At 36.3% G+C, this 17,419-nt stretch overlaps 1 protein-coding gene across 7 annotated transcripts; it reads right to left on the bottom strand.

Moving 5' to 3' along the window:
• Positions 1-6,257: 6,257 nt before the first annotated feature.
• Positions 6,258-15,073, bottom strand: LOC113283528 (uncharacterized protein KIAA0930 homolog). Of its 7 annotated transcripts, none has more exons than XM_026532823.1 (13): positions 14,854-15,071; positions 14,336-14,525; positions 14,156-14,230; positions 13,497-13,600; positions 13,171-13,231; positions 11,804-11,863; positions 11,644-11,718; positions 11,308-11,460; positions 10,607-10,661; positions 10,193-10,315; positions 9,648-9,886; positions 6,695-6,748; positions 6,258-6,575 (listed from the first exon to the last, which is right to left on the bottom strand). In XM_026532823.1, exons 1-12 carry the CDS (start codon positions 14,883-14,885, stop codon positions 6,707-6,709), a joined length of 1,209 nt encoding a protein of 402 aa, XP_026388608.1. In that variant the 5' UTR covers positions 14,886-15,071; the 3' UTR covers positions 6,258-6,575; positions 6,695-6,706. The 7 variants fall into 7 exon arrangements, with proteins under 7 accessions (XP_026388608.1, XP_026388609.1, XP_026388605.1 ...); XM_026532824.1 differs by having other exon boundaries at positions 6,306-6,548; XM_026532820.1 differs by lacking the exons at positions 6,258-6,575; positions 6,695-6,748 and adding an exon at positions 7,622-8,164.
• Positions 15,074-17,419: the final 2,346 nt, after the last annotated feature.

The raw sequence follows: 17,419 nt of genomic DNA, 5'->3' as shown, positions 1-17,419 counted from the left end.
CCAATTCAATCATTGAAACATTCTTATAATACGACAATCGCTGTTTCACACAAACCATTAGCTTATAAGAAATTTTCAAGTGATTGAATGATCAATACGAAACTCCAAGTCGATATCAAATGACTGTCTCACACAATTCATGTAAGATATTTCAAGGAAATTTGCACTTGATCATCTTTTGACTTATTATTAGTTTCCAACAAATAAATTTTTTCCAACTAAACTCATCAAGAATAATGATGAATGTAGGTAAATCAAAAAGCTACCGAAACATATTTCAAGAAATAGATAAGCGAGTTATACTCAGCTCGGAGTAACAAATGTGTATGATATGAAAGTCTATATCACTATACGACTTTTGTCTCTATAGGAGATAAAATAAAATAGAATAGACTTCTGGGTGATACATAAGTTTTAGTCTCCACATACCTTTTATTGATGAAGTTCCAGCGAGTTCTTCACTAGATCTTCGTCTTCAGTTGTAAGCGCCGTGAAGTCTAAATCTCAACTACACAATCTATCCTATTCTGAAACTAATATAAGTTGACTAGAAATCAAGACTATAGTTTGGATCTACTAAATTTGACAAACAAGCTTGAGATATCAGCGATTGCGAGTTCGACCGAGCAGTGCTCTAACAATATTAGATCATGTATTCTAAAGGAGTTATGGAAAAACCAACAATATGATGCAATCATATCTTGCGCCAAAGTAGGTAAATGGTAGTTTCCCTTAGAGTTCCTTGCCGCCCCATTAAACAATTCTTTTATGGCCACAATATCATAGAGGAAAGATTTTGGATATCAAGGGTTGAAGTTTGGATGAAGGTTTGAGATAGAGTGATCCAAATAAATTAAATAGTTTAGAAAAATAGAGAAAAATAGTTCAGGTTGAGTTTTGAATGTGTGGTTGGGGTATGTTTATACATGCATATCTGGATACGATAATATCATATGATGAGGGAACATGTGTTTTGATGCTGACATGACACAAAGATGTTCAGGTAATAAGAAATGAAAGTCTCTGTTGGAGACTGAAGCTTAAATTGGGAAATATTAGAGGATTGAAACTGATCCTTATATTGGAAAGGGAGAAGTATTGGAGAAACCATGAAATTTTTGTTCACATGTTTGTGTACCATGGTACTATTGGCTGAAGACCCAGCTACTTTATATTCAATTTTTTGATGGAGTATGGAGAGCTGGGTACAAGTATTCACATGATTTTGGTAGTGTATTTATAATAAAACAAATCCTCCAAAGATATGAGAATATAGATTTTGCTTGACATAGATCACATACGCCATCATGAGGCAAAAGAAGGTCGTTGAGAAATAAGTGCGGTTGTTTTTTGTGTGGCAAGAGTAGTACTGATGGCACATACTGCCAAACGTGATTTGAGGTATTGGAATTAGGTATTTGAGTGTTAATAAACAAATTTAGGGCGACTATTTTTTTTTTACTTTCTATTGAAAACCTTTTGACTGGGGTTTATGGAAGTATTTTGAATTTTTGGATTAATCCAAGTGACTCGTATGACTACAACCAACCTTGCCAACATGCCCCAGCTAACAATATCTCTTCTCAACAGGTTTTTCCATCAATGATTCTAATTAGTTCCCAAATAAACTTATCCAAATTAGGTGAACCACCGATGCACCTCTTAATGACAGTTCTGAAGGGTTTATCAAATAATGAAGCGTCTAGATTTAGGTTTTGAAAATAGGTTTGCAAGGAGTAACGATGGTTCGGGAGAAGGTGCGCATGGCTTTGAATTGGCGTGAATAGCCAAGAGAAATGGCTATTAATGGCAATGTTTGAGGGATCATAAAAGGAGATTATATGAATAATTCCTAAATCACGAAAGATTAAACCAAAATAGAAAAAAAAAACCATCAGAGAATTAGTATTCTTCCCAAATGGCGAATACTTCTGGTGCATACAATCATGCCAAGAAAGTAGCATCGACCCTAGAAACCCGAGAGTTGATTTATCTGAAGAATTGCATTGAGGGAGAAATACATTGAAGATATCATAAAGATGAATATGCAAGGGGAAGGCAGGAAAATGTAGTTGAATAGGCACTGTGGAAGGGGAAAAAGTCTAGTAAGAGATGCTCGGAAGCAGAGAGAGAGAAGCAAAACATCCAAAGTTGAATTCATGGTGAAAGAGGAATAGCGAGACATAGAGTGATTGTGAAGAAGATATTGAGAATGGTGATGAGGTAGCTGACCAAGATGTTGAGAGTGATTCTGAAATTGAAAGAAAAAGGAAGAAACGTGCTGAAAGAGATGAGGATGATTGGTATGAGCGCTATCTGGCAGAGAAGGAAGATCCTCTAATCTTTTCCCGGACCATGCAAGAGCGATTATGCATCGATTCGGATGGAGAGAAGATAAAAGGCACAGATTCTGATGGAAATCCAGAGATTGAAGGGGCACGCATGGAAGAGGATGAGGAAGCAACCGATGGGTATGGTCCTGCTGCATCCAGTGATAGCGATGGAGGAGATGATGCTGAGGAAAAGGGTTTTGGTTATGATGAACATGAGGTGAGGATTCTGAGTAGAGGTCTCCATAGAATCATACAGACTTATGTATTTAAGTTTGTTCTCAAGCTTAAAGATAAATAGCAAGTTTTTCAACAAAATATCTTTATGATTCTTGAGACTAGTCCTCTTGTTGCTGATAAAAAAATTTATGTTCTTGTATGATGTTGGTGTAAATCGACCGGATCAAGTAGTGGTTTTCATTATCTTGTTTTACGAACTTAAGTAGTATTTCTGTTGTAAGTATGGGGGTCTTTCTTGAAACTATGTTATGGGGTTGACGAATTTTTTTTGGTAATATGCTGAAGATGGTTGATGCGATTAGCTAGAATTTCCTTGCAAGGAATGATATAAGCGCATGTGTTGATTTCCGTTGTAATGAACTGAATCTTTTCAGTGCTGATTGTAATCTTGTAAGAATTCCAGCTAAGGTTAATGGGATGTACTTTGTTTAAAGAAACAGTATCTGAAATATCGATTTGATAGTAACTTTGAATGTTTTGTGTTTCTTGAATGGAATGTTTAATTGAAGTAGTAAAGTAACTATAACAGATGTAAATCATAGTGTAGAAAGATCTTGAAAATGGATTGAATAACAGATGAATTGAAGGTTGTAAGAGATGGCATTTGCAAACAATTGTAGAGAAAATTTGAGAGTTAGGCTTAGTCATGAATTTAGGGCTGCACAACGGGTAGGGTGGGTAGGATATTGCCTATTTCGCCACCCTACCCGCTTACTGGCAGGTAAGAAATTTTTTACCCGCCACCCTACCCGCCATTAAACGGGTAAGATCCTACCCGACCCATTAATTAGCGGGCCGGGTAGGATAGGATGGCGGGTATACCCGTTTTTTTTTTTTTTTTTTTAGTTTCCTATGTTCTGGTTAATATTGTGTATACAAAAAATACTTCCTAAAAAACAAAAAAAAATCTTGTAACAACACAGCAAATAAGAACCAGCCTATCTAATGGTACTGCCAATCTAACAAGGGAAAAATGAACAAACAAAAGCATCTTGTTGGGCAAAAAGCCATTTGTAGTCTCAAGATCAAAAGTTCTATTTTTTTAAAAAATCATGTAACCTTGTTCTTCATAAAAGAGTATCATCATCAAAAGCTCTTCATATGACCTTCTTCTGCAATCATCATCTACAATGATGGAATTGGAGTACGTACTAAGATCACCAAATAAAGATGCATAAGAACAGATAAATCCAATCAACATCAAAATCTCCTTATACGCTACATATCAAAGCTGATTAACAAAGATTAATTAAGAGTCGTAACATATCAACAATGCAGTTGATATTAGTACATAAAAAGAGAACGAGGTTCAAAAGACATTAGTACATATTGTATATTACTACAAACAGTTGAACACAAACGTAAGATTGTTTAAACAACCTCAATGACCTCTATTGGGGATGGCTGACCAATTCTATAATGATTGGTGCAAGATACTTCTACTATGATCGTGTTACCATTTCTCATATTACCAGTAACTCCTCTTTGGGTGGAGAAAAGGTACTGACTACTTCATGAACCTGCCAGTACCTTGAGGCCACAGAAAGTAGAAACCACTAACCGTGGATTTCTGGTGTTTAGATTCAGCAAGGGAGAATCAGTTTTAACCACGAGATTTTATAAGGTTTGAACTTATTGTTAGTACTCAGACCCTTAAACAAGTATTCCTACTTTCACTCAACGAAATGAGAACGATGAGCAATAACAAGTCTACAACTGGAAAGTTATTTTCACAACAAGTCTACTTTCACCACAAATATAAGCACCAAACTCAACTGAAGGGAGTCAGTTCTAAAATGACTGAAAAAGAAACGTAAAATACCTGTAGAAACTGAACCAGGACTCGCGCATTAGCCAGTCATACTTTTCAGGAGCAAGGGACATAGTCCTTACCACCAACCTTATACTAACCACCTTCACAATAGTTACACTTCGCCCATTCAATCCCATTTGCGTTAAAACTTGTCACAAAATGCCTTCATACCCAAGATGTCCTCTTCCGTTTCTTACTTCCGCTCACCTCTGGTTGAGAATATTGTGGAGGTGGAGGTGGAGGTGGCGGAGATGCAACATACTAGCCTTTCGATTCACTGGAGGTATTGTTGGCATCTCTTCTGCAATCTCAACCATGTTGCAAAGCTTGGTTAAAAGTGCTCCAATTCTACCTAATTCCAATCTTCCGTCAGCTCGTGTAACAACAGCTGTTTCAACCTTCATATTCACACAAAAAACAACATCAATAACAACATTTCCCAACTCAATTTACACTTCCAGATACATGTCAATCAACATCAGCAAAACTAAGGACAATTATGAAGACCTGACTAGTTAGATGCACTTAAGATCCAACAATATATACATCTCAACAATGTAAACTCACAATTCATTTACAAATAAGAAACCCATAATTCATTTACACCTTATTCAAACATGCAATCAGTAATTACGACCTACCCAAGGTATGAATTGAAAAAAATGAAATCATTGATCAAATACCAATTGAGTTAGGGCTGAAGGAATTTTTAAAATCAATCCTTACCTCTCATACTGCACCCAAAATTGACAAACCTCAAGATTAAATTTAGATGAAATCCTGAAATTCTTGTGTTTGGAGGTAAAGAAGATACTTCGTTGGATATGGTTACTTTAGATTTCTACTGATACATGAGTTTTGATTTTGAGGTTATTTAGATGAACGATTTGTGACAGTGATTTTTCATATTTGATGTGAGAGTCATGTTCGTCTTCGATTCCTAACTTTGGTTTGTAATAATGAAGAACGGGATTTTTCAATCTAGGGTTCTAGTGCAGAGAGGAGAAGTATGAAGCAGAACGACGAGTAAAATCATGAGAATGAGTTAATGATTCAGAATAGTCTGTTTTCCCTTTCGAAAATCAAACATGCAGATTATGAAATTAGTAGATAAATCAATCAAAATTCTCACAAGTTCACAACAAAATCAAACCTCATTTTACTCGTTAGGTGGGGATGGAGCTGAGTTTTAAGACGAGTTTAGATGAAGATGGTATTGATAGAAGAAAGGGTTTCGTTGAAAATTTCAATTGAGTGATTCTCCTGCTAGATTTGGAGCAGAGTTTGATTTGAGAACATGGAGAAAGGGTTTCGACTTTTCTTCGATTTGTGATTTGGAAAAGAAAAGAGATACGGAAGCGAAAAAACCAACCTCACTTTTTACCCCTGATATGTTTCAAAATTACGAAAAAAAATAGGCAGGAGATGAAAACAATGCGAGGGTTACTCAGTCATTTGAGTATATTAGCGGGTAGGCGGGTAGGGTAGGATAATTTCGGGTTTCACCCGTCACCCTACCCATTTAATAGTGGGTAAGAAAATCTCTAACCGTCACCCTACCCGTTCAATGGCGGGTAGGGTAGGATACGGTTAAATCATTGGCGGGTAGGGTAGAAATAACGGATATGGGTAGGGTATGTGCACCCCTAGCAAGGGTTACTCAATCATTTGAGTATATTAGCGGGTAGGGTAGGATAATTTCGGGTTTCACCCGTCACCCTACCCATTTAATAGTGGGTAAGAAAATCTCTAGCCATCACCCTACCCGTTCAATGGCGGGTAGGATAAGATACGGTTAAATCATTGACGGGTAGGGTAGAAATAACGGATATGGGTAGGGTATGTGCACCCCTAGTCATGATGACGATATTGCAATATTAAAAACACCAATATTGCAATATTGAAAGAAAAAACCCGTAATTCGTATAGAGGGAAAACACCAATATTGCAATATAAAAAGAAAAAACAACACATTGTCTTTTGGATACGCAAGACATGCGACACCAATTAGACTTTTACTTTCCCCCATAATTTATAGAGAGACGCTCCAACAGAAGTGGCCCAAGCCCGGTACGATCCAAGCAAATATCTACAATATCTGTCAATTGTGTAATGGCCCCGAGCAAAATTGTTTGCAGGATCCTCTTGCCGGTGCCACTAATGAGCTGCTCATAGGGAACAATTGCCATTATCTGAGAAAATGTTGAAAAATTCCAGTTTTCAAAAAAAAAAAAAAAAAAAACTTCCTTTGTGACGAGAAAATTGTAGTTTTCACTTGCAAGTGGGCGGATAAAAGAAATCCAATTTTTACCTGTAACCATCGTTAGCTGGATTCGTGAATATTGCAATTTTCACCTGTGATAATCTGTTGCGGCCCAAACACACAAAAAAAAAAAATAATCACAGTATCATCAGTCACTTTCAAGATAAACCCTAGAAACTAGGGGTGCACATACCCTATCCTTACCCGCCAACCCTACCCTACCCGCCAGTTTTTTAACCGTATCCTATCCTATCCACTATTTGGCGGGTAGGGTGGCGGGTAAAGATTTTCTTAACCGCCAGTAAACGGGTAGGGTGGCGGGTATAGGCCATATCCTACCCATCCTATCTAGAAGTGCACATACCCTACTCCTACCCGCCAACCCTACCCTACCCGCCAGTTTTTTAACCGTATCCTACCCTATCCATTATTTGGCGGGTAGGATGGCGGGTAAAAATTTTCTTAACCGCCGGTAAACGGGTAGGGTGGCGGGTATAGGCCGTATCCTACCCACCCTACCCGTTGTGCAGCCCTACTAGAAACAATAGAATCTTATGTAATAAGGAAAAAAAAAAACTTAACAAACACGTTACTTTAGTCTTTCTTAACTGTGCACACATGCATAAACTAATAATTGAGGTATCCAATTCGAAAAACAAGAAGTCTAACAACAGTTTATTCATCAATTGTTCAGCGACTAGGAGCACGAAAACGATACATCAAAGACCATGAAAAAGTCACGACACACATGATAGTACTTGCTAACCTATATATACATACCATTAACAACCCTACAGACCCAGACCCTTTACTATCTAAGATAAAGAAAATAAGGAAAGGAATGAACAAGACGAAGGGAAAAATATCGTTTGGTCCATTTTTAGGTAGGCCCATGTCTGTTTAATCTTCTGGGAAAACACCTTTACTGTTTGGTCCATAATTATTTGAAAATATAAAACAGACAAAAGTACCCTTCCGTGTTAATTTTTACTTATTTTCTTATAGCAGTTCAATCGTCAGAATGAACTCTTGTTAATTTCTACTTATTTTTTCAGAAAACATATAAATCAGAGTTCATTCCAGAAATAAACTCCATATAAAAACCTAAAAAAACCAGAGTTCATTCCAAAAATGAACTCCATATAAAAACCTAAAAAAACAGAGTTCATTCCAGAAATGAACTCCATATAAAAACCTAAAAAGAAAAACAGAGTTCATTCCAGAAATGAACTCCATATAAAAACCTAAAAAAAACATAGTTCATTCCATATAAATCTTCATCGATTTCATCTTAAGCAGCAACAATAAAACACATAAAATCTTCATCTTCAAACAGCAACAACAGATTTCTAGGGTTTGACGAGTTCATCTTCAACATCAACAAATTTCTAGGGTTCATCTTCAACAACAAACACCAGCAGAGAATCATATTTGACGAGTTCATCTTTAACAGCACACAAGTTCATCGTCGTCTTCATCAGCAGATTTGAATTCGTTATCTTCAAACACCGTCTTCATCTTCAACAGCAAACAAACACGAGTTCAGATCTAAAAAATCTTCAAACAAACGTCGTCTTCATCTTCAACAACGACGAGTTCATCTTCAACCTCTTTAAAAGATGCAACATCAGATCAAATCTTCAAAAAAATTGTTTACATCTTCAAACAGTAGTAGGAAGAAATATAAAAAGAAAAAAAGAAAGAAATTCTAGATCTGAAAATATAGGAGAGAGAAAGTAAATCTGAGAATGATTTATTCTCTCTTATTTTTTGACTATATATATGGTCATAATCTAAAAGGGTATTTCTGCCACTACAAGATGACAATTACATCATCCATGACATCACCCTAAGACCAAACCATAATTTCTATGACCAAACTATAATATATTTTCCTAAATAGGACCAAACAGATACATGACTGAGTCAACTGGACTAGACTCTCTCTAATATATTTTTCCAACTGGCAAAAAGAAGTTAGAACCAATAAAACTTGTAGCAGTTTTAGCTCCTCGGCTTTTAGTCTTCTATATATATAGATGGTGATGAAGAACCTTATGTAGTGGTGACAATGAGAAGGATAGTGTGAAGAAAAAAAGGATGGCGATGAAAAACCTCCTGTAATTGCTTTCACTCATTCACTGGCAGTCTTCAAAGTCTTCTAAAAAGGAGATATAGCTTGTTTCCCGCATCTAGTTTTGATATTCTAGATGAAGGGGATGCTGAGACTGAAGAAGAAACTGCCCACCAAAGAAGCCCACTAATTGACTACAAGCTAAATTAACGAAAATTTTGAAGTAATTTTGTTAATAATAACTAACTAACCAAGGTTAACTGTGTCCATCTCAAAACATAGAAATATAAATCTAATCTTAAACTATTATTTTTAACCGTAGATCTTATGATTTGGGCTACACATATATACTACTGTATCTTAATGATGGGTTTATAGAAGAGAGAGGAATCAAACTTGGGTTCCTCTGAATCTCCACTTTTGACATTTTTCAGAAACAGTGAGACACTGTATCAAGAGAGCACAACTGACAAGGCAAAACTTTGAGGTTGCTTTAGATTCAGAAAATTTAATTAAGAACTGCCAAATTATAACAAAAAGTGAAAAAGATGACAAGAATGTACAACTGATCAGCGACAAAAAAGAGGAAGCAATCTACTTTTGTATCCAATCTAGATAAGGATTGAGCAAAGGGGGAGGACTTCGGGAGGTGTTTCATTTGGTACTTAAATCTAAGTATTCAGTTTGTTCGCGAAAAAAAAAAGCAGAATCGTTTTTCTTCCTTCACCACCTTGGAAGCTTGTGAAAGGGTTGACTGAGAACCTTAGGTTTAGCATAACGAAAAGTATGTCACTATTATACTTTAGCACACTCACTATTTTAGCTGAGATCCTGAGAACGATCACTCCCTGAATGAAATTGTGCAATCACTATCCATCATCCTAAACATGTTAAAATTCAAAAACTATGCACGTAACTTGAGCATACCTTGAACAGAAGATCATGGGCAATGTCTTCCCAAGGCAAACATATAGACATTAAGCAGCACTTGAGGGGTAATGTTACTCCATTAGCTTTCCCGGTGGAAGATGCAGTCGCATATGCATGCTTTGCTGCCACTGATGCAGCTGATGCTGCCTTACGAACTATCGTACCCACACCTATACCAAATCCCGTCTTTGATGTTTGGAGTGGCGAAGGAGGATCTGGTGTCTGGTGGCTTTGATCTACATTCAAGTATAGTAGTAATAAGCCACTAACATAGACAATCCATAAACATTCGCACAATAAGCTTAAAAATACAGTCACCATATCCAGGTTTACAATGTTTAAGGTAATGCACAAGGGTAATAATCTGGAGATATCTCAAGGATTTTAACATGTTAACATCCTAACAAGTGTGTCTAGTAAGTTTTAGCCCCTAGGATTTTATCAAATTTATGTTCAAACTCCCATACATTGCCTTACATATAATGCCTATAGGGCAACATGCGCCTTAAATTACATTAAGATGCAGATTTAAGTTTTTTTACCAGCAACACCAGAAACAGCTACTTCAACTTCCCCACGCCCACCTGGACCCGTCATGTAAAGTCTGTCTGTTTTGGAAGGAAAATGGGGGAGCGAAAAAAGGCTTCCAAACCGAAACTTCCCAGCTGAAAATTGGAAGAAAAAAAAAAAGATGAAGAGAGGAAGTAATACATAAAGGTAAGCATTTGCTGCATAAATATTGCTCGTTAACTCAATGAAAATGATTAAGCAGAAAATTTAGACGACTTAACATTGGAAAACATATTAAAACCATAGACGTCATTTACTATGACAAAGTTTTATGGAGAACTCACATGTGTTCAAAGTCAAGCTAATAATGGTTCAGTGTGATCGCAAACAACAAAAGTAAATAAACAATAAAAAGAGTATATAAATAAAAATTGCTGGAAAATTACCGTCATATGCTTCTCTAACCATTTCATAGCTGACAAAGCCTGAAAAAAGAGTCACCTGCAATGAAAATAACTTTGTGAAAATCTTACATCTTGCCAGTGCACAATATTCAGATGCATAGTCTTTCCCGTCAAAATAAAACTGCAAATGTTAACGTCTAAGAAGAACAAGTAGGAAACTATTAGAAATTTGCATTCATTGACATTAAGGAGAAGTCCAAGTAAACAAACGCAATATAATTATAATACCGAAAGTTGTAAATAAGAGGTGGCTAAATATACATTGTAGTATAATTTTCTCAGTTTCCTCGCGACCTCAAGATCCACAGAGAAACTTGCCTCTTTGTAACCACACCTCTTGTGGTATTATTATCAAGAAAAAAATTCATTCTGATAGTTAGTTCAGACAAAGAACCATTACTTGGTTCATATGGACCAGGACAAGGTCTAGAACATAGTTCCTAAAAGTGATCTGGTGGGTTTAGGAGGAAGGAGTAACACAACAGGTGAGCATGCTGTTCCATCAAACAAGTTGAACATCAAATTCACAAACACTGTCTCGTCAAATGAGTATTTTCAGCAAAAGCCATGTTAGGTGAGTACAAATATGTTATATTATAGGAATGAAATAAGCTGGAGATCTTTACATCTACTTGATGCAGTGTGTGCATTCACAAAAGCAAATAAAGAGGAACAGTTCCAACCTTAGAATTCTTGCTCCTCCCAGATTCAGTATCAACTCTAAGGCTCGAGATCTTACTAGAGCTACAACCATGCACGATTAGTTCAGATGGAAATGCTGCTCCATCATGTGCATTCAGAAGTACGCAGTAGCAATGGTCTGTTTCGGTCAAAACCTACAGCCAGAAGAGATTCCATGAGACGAAAAAAGTTCTATAATGCATGACCTGGAAATATAAAACAAATTAATAGTATTACTATTACAGTATTACTATATATGTTAGGTCTGAACAGTTTGACCTGCACGACCTAGTTGTGCATTTTATAATTTTGTAATACTGTATTTAGTAAGGCCTTACCACTGCATCAAAAGTGGAATCAAAGTCGTCCACAGCAAAACAAATATCTGGATACGCCAGAACTGTTTCGTCCTCCTGATAGTGATTGAATCATGTCATTTTTTATTTAATAAAATCAGGACATAAAGAAAATAGATGCATTGACAGAAGAAGCACTTGCCTTTCTTGAGTCCAAATGATAATTGAAACGACTAGGTGACGCATAGACAGTCTTAACAACCTGCAAGATGTGCACCATTTCATATTCAGCACATAGTAAAAATTGATCCGTATTCACAGAATGTACCAGAAGTCCAATGTAAAAGTGTATGCTTTGATATTTCAAGTCCATAAATTATGCTTAGGTTTAAACTTTAGCCTAGAATTACAATACAGTTAAAGGATAAGAAATAGCAAATACTGTTTGCTATCTCTCTAGAAAAGTTTTTTGTCGGTATTTGCAAGAATGTCATGTAAATGAATCCCTGCCATCTCATATACAGTCCTGTGGTTTGCATTATATAAATATTCTTCATTAATAGTAAGTCGGAGGCGGGACCCTAGATATTGATACACAGATCGTGAAGGGCTAAGAGGCCACGGCCATTTTGTGAGGACTAAGAGTTCATTTAGGAAGATATCAGATGAAAGTTCTATCTGTTCAGCTACAAGATAAGGGAAACCTTGGGATTGGAAAGAGAGATATCATAAAGGGCCATGAGTCCACAACCTTCCTGAGGCCTTAAAGAGTTCATTAAGAACATATCAGTTGAAAATTCTATCCGGTCTGCTATGAGACAAGAGAAGCCTTGGGATCAGAAACAGAGATATCATAAAGGGCCATGATTCCACAACCTAATTCCATAAGGAAGACCACCAGCATAGAAGATATCAGATGAAAATTATATCTAGTCTGCTACGAAGTATAGGGAACTTTGGGGCGGGAAAGAGAGATATTATAGAGATGCTTGATGTCATATGGGAGGATGGCAGTAATGAAGTAAGCCACCAAGCATACTCCTTCAGGAACAACTTGTCTTAAAGAGCATCAATGAGACAATGTTCACACATGAGGGTAGATAGAAATGCCTGATGGTCCAAAAACCTTTTTCTTGGCGAATTTTAAATACATACTTCATCATCCATGATGACGTTTCTACAGATCCTCCACAATCATTTATGCTCTATAAAAAGATATAAAACAAAGAACGAGTCTTTCAACATGTCATTTCATATCATAAGAATTTGTTCCACATGAAATTTTCAAGTTCATGGAGTTCTACATTTTACTGCTATACATATTGTGCTTTCTTTATAAAGTTTAAGTATTTACTCTAGGCCAGATTGACCAGATACATAAATAAACAATTAAAGTATAAACCGATACATTACTATGTTATCTTCCACTTGACTTCTATTTCCAGAAAACAACAAAACCAGTTTCTCTTTGATAGTCTAGGATCTGTACCAACCATAAATGAAGTCCAGATACCTAGTTGTAAAACTAAATGATGTGTAACTTCCACAAATGTTTTGCAGAATACATACCTTGTACACAGGAGATAATGGGGTGTCTCTTCTGTTTTGATGATTTTGGAGATCCTGAACACTGAAAGACAACAATTATATTTCACGACAGTGGATTGAACCTATCGAAGGAAATATTTCATGACGAATTATTCCAATTGAAGGAAACAAGTTGTGGTAGAAATGAGCCAAATGTTAAAACTAACTTCTTTATACAAACTCAACCAGGGATAAAAGTTCATGTGGCAGGTTAGTGAATTCAGTTGGTGAAATTTCGTACAAGGAAAATGCTGTTCATGCTAGAAAGAAACATTCAAAGCATAGATTGATAGATAAGGAAGAATTACCTGCATATTGCAACTATTACTGTGAATGAAGTATGCGCAATTAAGTTCAAGTAAAAAGAGCGCCTCCAATCCACCTCATCTGGATTTTCAATTACTTTGTCCAACTAAATAACAAGACACTAAAGACAGTTACCTTACTAGTAACTGTATAATAACAGATTAACAGTTAGTCAAATATGTTTTTTCTATGTAGGACAAACATTGGAAACGTAGACGATAACAATGGAAACGCACAAACATTGGAAACGTAGACGATAACTAGTCTGTAAACAATATCTAACAGATTTTTGTACCTAACAATTGTTAAGAGGGGATGGCAAAATTTATAAATATCTACAGTTTTATTAGATATCGAATGGAAGAGAACATGGCACCATTTTAATATGATTTTTTGCTGCTCAAGAAATCAAGTAACAATCTGAAAAAACTATGCAAAATATCAAATATGCTAGACAATACCCTCATGATCGCAACAGGGAAAATGGCATCTTTGAACTAACCTACTCAGTTAAATACTCATATGTTGCACACTAAAAAGTCCAAGCTTTGAGAGGACGCAACACAGGCACGGACAGGAAACTGGTAAGTGAAATTATGCTCATTTTCTTACCATGTGGAGAAATGATGAGCACTGAAATTTGTTTACATGTTGAGTTTACCTTAGGTGCCCACCTGCGAACAAAGAAAGGAGGAGTTCCTTCAGCATTATTGTTGAATTTAGATCCACGCAAGCTCTGCCAAAGAGACAATCTTTTAGAATTCTTGTTTAACTTGCACAAAGAATAAGTAAAAGACAACAATAGAAAACATCTGGAAGCCATTTAAAGTGAAAATAATACCAATTTCTTCACAAAGAATATGAGATCATCATCTTGCCGTAGCCTTGATTCTATACCAGAACTAAAGTACTTATCCAGAAGATCATACCAAAATCTTGAATCTGCTTCAACATCCGATGTGTCTTTCTCATCAATTATAGTTTGACCTAAAAACTTTGAATGCTTCCTCACCGTTTTCAACAGTTCAATCCTATATTAAATAAACAACAGCCGAAACTATAAAATTATGCTTCTTAAGCTAAGGAAGTGGATGAATTAACGCCTTGAACAGTCAAAACTATAAATTATGCTTCTTAAACTGCAATTATCATACTATCCCTGCTTGATTAGGGTAGTAAGTGATCAAAGAAATCCTTCTTTCCTTACACAATTAATTTGAGATTATATAAATTTGATAATCTAATAGGTCTCGTATATTTATTCATGACATAGTTTACTTAATTCTACACCCAAAATTTGAGACCCTAAAATCCAGATCCAAGACTATACAGGAAAAAAAGAGTGTTGCATAATCATACCTGGAAGGACTTTTTCCACCGTCTCCAACCATTGTTCTTCCTTTCGTTTATCTGTGAGACTCAATCCGAAGTTTGAGTTTCTCATATATCATTTTTGTAATATTCCCTTCTAAGGATTCTGGGTTTTGTTTAAACTTTGAGAATATCGAGTAAACCTTACAAATTTACAAATGTCGAATTATTACAGAGATTCAAGAGGTTGCCAGCTTCCCCAGGTACTCCAGATACCAAACGTATTAACCGAATGTCAGTCAACATTCAATCACAGTCAACGACGATTGTTATTGAGTCCAGACTCCAGACAATCACTAGTCACGACTCACAACTCAACTCACCGCTCACATACTATTCCTTCACCATTAGGCCCGAATAAAACCTCGGGTAACTAGGCCCGCAGGGGCGGAGCTAAGGGTTGACTAACCCTGACTCTAGCCCCCTAAAATCTCCAAAATCATTAAAAAGTCCTTGGTTTTGTAACACGATTTAGATTTAGTCCTCCTAATTTTAAAATTTAGCTTACTAATATATGTTCAATATTTTTTCAGTCCCCCTCTTTTTCAAAGTCTGGCTCCGCCACTAAACTAGGGGTTCCGAAAAATGATTGGGGGTTGCCACATTTAATGCCAAGTAAGTAAGGCCGATAAGATGTGTCTAAAGCCTACAAGAAGACTAAGTTATCATTTCCAGAAAGGTGCCAAGGTCGAAAAACATAACTAGCTGATTCAGAAAAGGATTCTCAACAGGTAGAATGAGTATGAAATCACATAAATTCTTAGAGTGTGTTTTTTCATGCTCAATTTAAGATCGGCTGAAATTATACTCATTCTATATGGAACAAACTTTGAAAAGGAGAGGGTATCACGTACATCGCCAATTTTTTATTCGTGAACCTTGTAGGTGTAAATAATTCACAGATCTAGGTGGAGCAATCCTAGGCAGTGATCCATCGATAAGAGGGAAAGTGCGAAGTACCGAATCATCTTATACAAGCCCGCGCGCGAGGAAAGAAGCACCATCAGAACCCGTGAAGATAGTACGTGTAAAGGTAAAGATCGGATGTGACGCCTGTCAAGTACTATGGTAATAAATGCTCTGACAAGGCCGTTGAGAAGATAAGAAGAATCTGGTCAAAGCAAGACTCGGGACTAATGATATCGGGTTAAGATGAAGGACGATATCGGCCATACCCCACTGAACAAAACAACCAACATCGGATAGGAGGACGTCGGGAGAAGACTTCTCTAAGCTCGGCTTAACATCTCGGAAGGGACATTGCTCATCACCCGAGAAGAACATCAAGGAAGATGTACCAGGACTTACATTGTATCTTGTGTGTATCATCATGTGCGGCTATAAATAGGGAGCTTTATAAAGAGTTAAGGACCAAGCAATTCAGTGAGAGAAAAGAGAATACTAAGAGCTTTGTAGAGTGAATAGAGAGCTTTCTAGTAAGATACACCCTTTGTAACCTTGAATCAAGCAATAAGATTATCCTTTACCCCTGTGGACGTAGGTAATCATACCGAACCACGTATATCTTGTGTTCTTGTTCATCTATTGCTTGTTTACTTATGCTATGTGTTCTTAAGATCCATTGGATGTAGTAGTATTATTTTCCACATCTACAAACCTGTTATAAAAAATTACTTGTTATAATCGATAAGTATTGATCACACTTGTACCTGATTCTAAAACAAGTTCTTCGGATGATCTTAAAAATCAATATCAAAGAACAACCTAGTATGTACTTGAACTGTATACGAACCGAATTCCAACAAGAGCAAGTCTTGTGATTTATATATTAAGATACGAATATCGTAAGAACAAGTCTTGAAGGTTCCATGCAGTTTGAGCTTAAAAGCTATCTGGATTGTTCAACGTGCTACTTGTGGTTGTTCAACGTGCTACTTGTGATAATTATATTACAGAGACAAACGATATACTGTGGAGAAAAAATAACACAAGACACCAGAAGTTTTGTTAACGAGGAAAATATAATCTTGTAAAAAAAACCCTGAGACCTAGTCTAGTTTGAATATCGTATTGTATTAAGTTGTTACAAATACTAGATTACTATCAAACTTCGTACTGTAATATAATTGAGACCGAGTTGATCCTCCGAGCAATTCAGTTGTAGTCGTGCTCCTTACATATTTTGGATCTCGCAAGACCATACACATTTGATTCCCTTAGATGGCGTCCTTTACAACCCTGAGAGTTGCTTCATCCGCAATAAACACTTTTAACTATTCTACCTATGGAAAATAACCTATTGACTTCCTTTAGAAAGATATACAAACAAGGTAATATATATCTCTATGATTATAAGGGATCTTCAAGAATAAACAATATATCAAGAAAGCCTAAACTGTTAGGACAACATACTCTCTTCAAAAGGTTATAGAGATGCCTAATCGATTCTACCTCACAAGATCAGTTTAGAACATATATGAAACTTGTGGAATTACAAAGTCTGAGATGAAGAGAACTTTGTAACTTCTATCAGTCATATTTCATGTTCGATGATGGATGTATAGAAGAAGAAATAGACCTTATAATAAACGAG

This window comes from Papaver somniferum, chromosome 5 (genome assembly GCF_003573695.1).
Source record: "Papaver somniferum cultivar HN1 chromosome 5, ASM357369v1, whole genome shotgun sequence".
Classification (NCBI taxonomy): domain Eukaryota; kingdom Viridiplantae; phylum Streptophyta; class Magnoliopsida; order Ranunculales; family Papaveraceae; genus Papaver; species Papaver somniferum.
The sequence above is the reverse complement of the archived record's forward strand: the minus strand, read 5'-3'. Positions and strand labels throughout refer to the sequence as shown.

Bases quoted from the DNA above. Each gene is read 5' to 3' on its own strand.
- LOC113283528 (XM_026532819.1), bottom strand. From the start codon at position 14,885: ATGGTTGGAGACGGTGGAAAAAGTCCTTCCAG. The intron at 10,316-10,606 runs GTAATTTTCCAG...TCCAATTTTCAG, and splicing joins GGTTAGAGAAGCATATGACG to CTGGGAAGTTTCGGTTTGGA. The intron at 9,887-10,192 runs GTAAAAAAACTT...ACTTGAATGTAG, and splicing joins AGCTGTTTCTGGTGTTGCTG to ATCAAAGCCACCAGACACCA.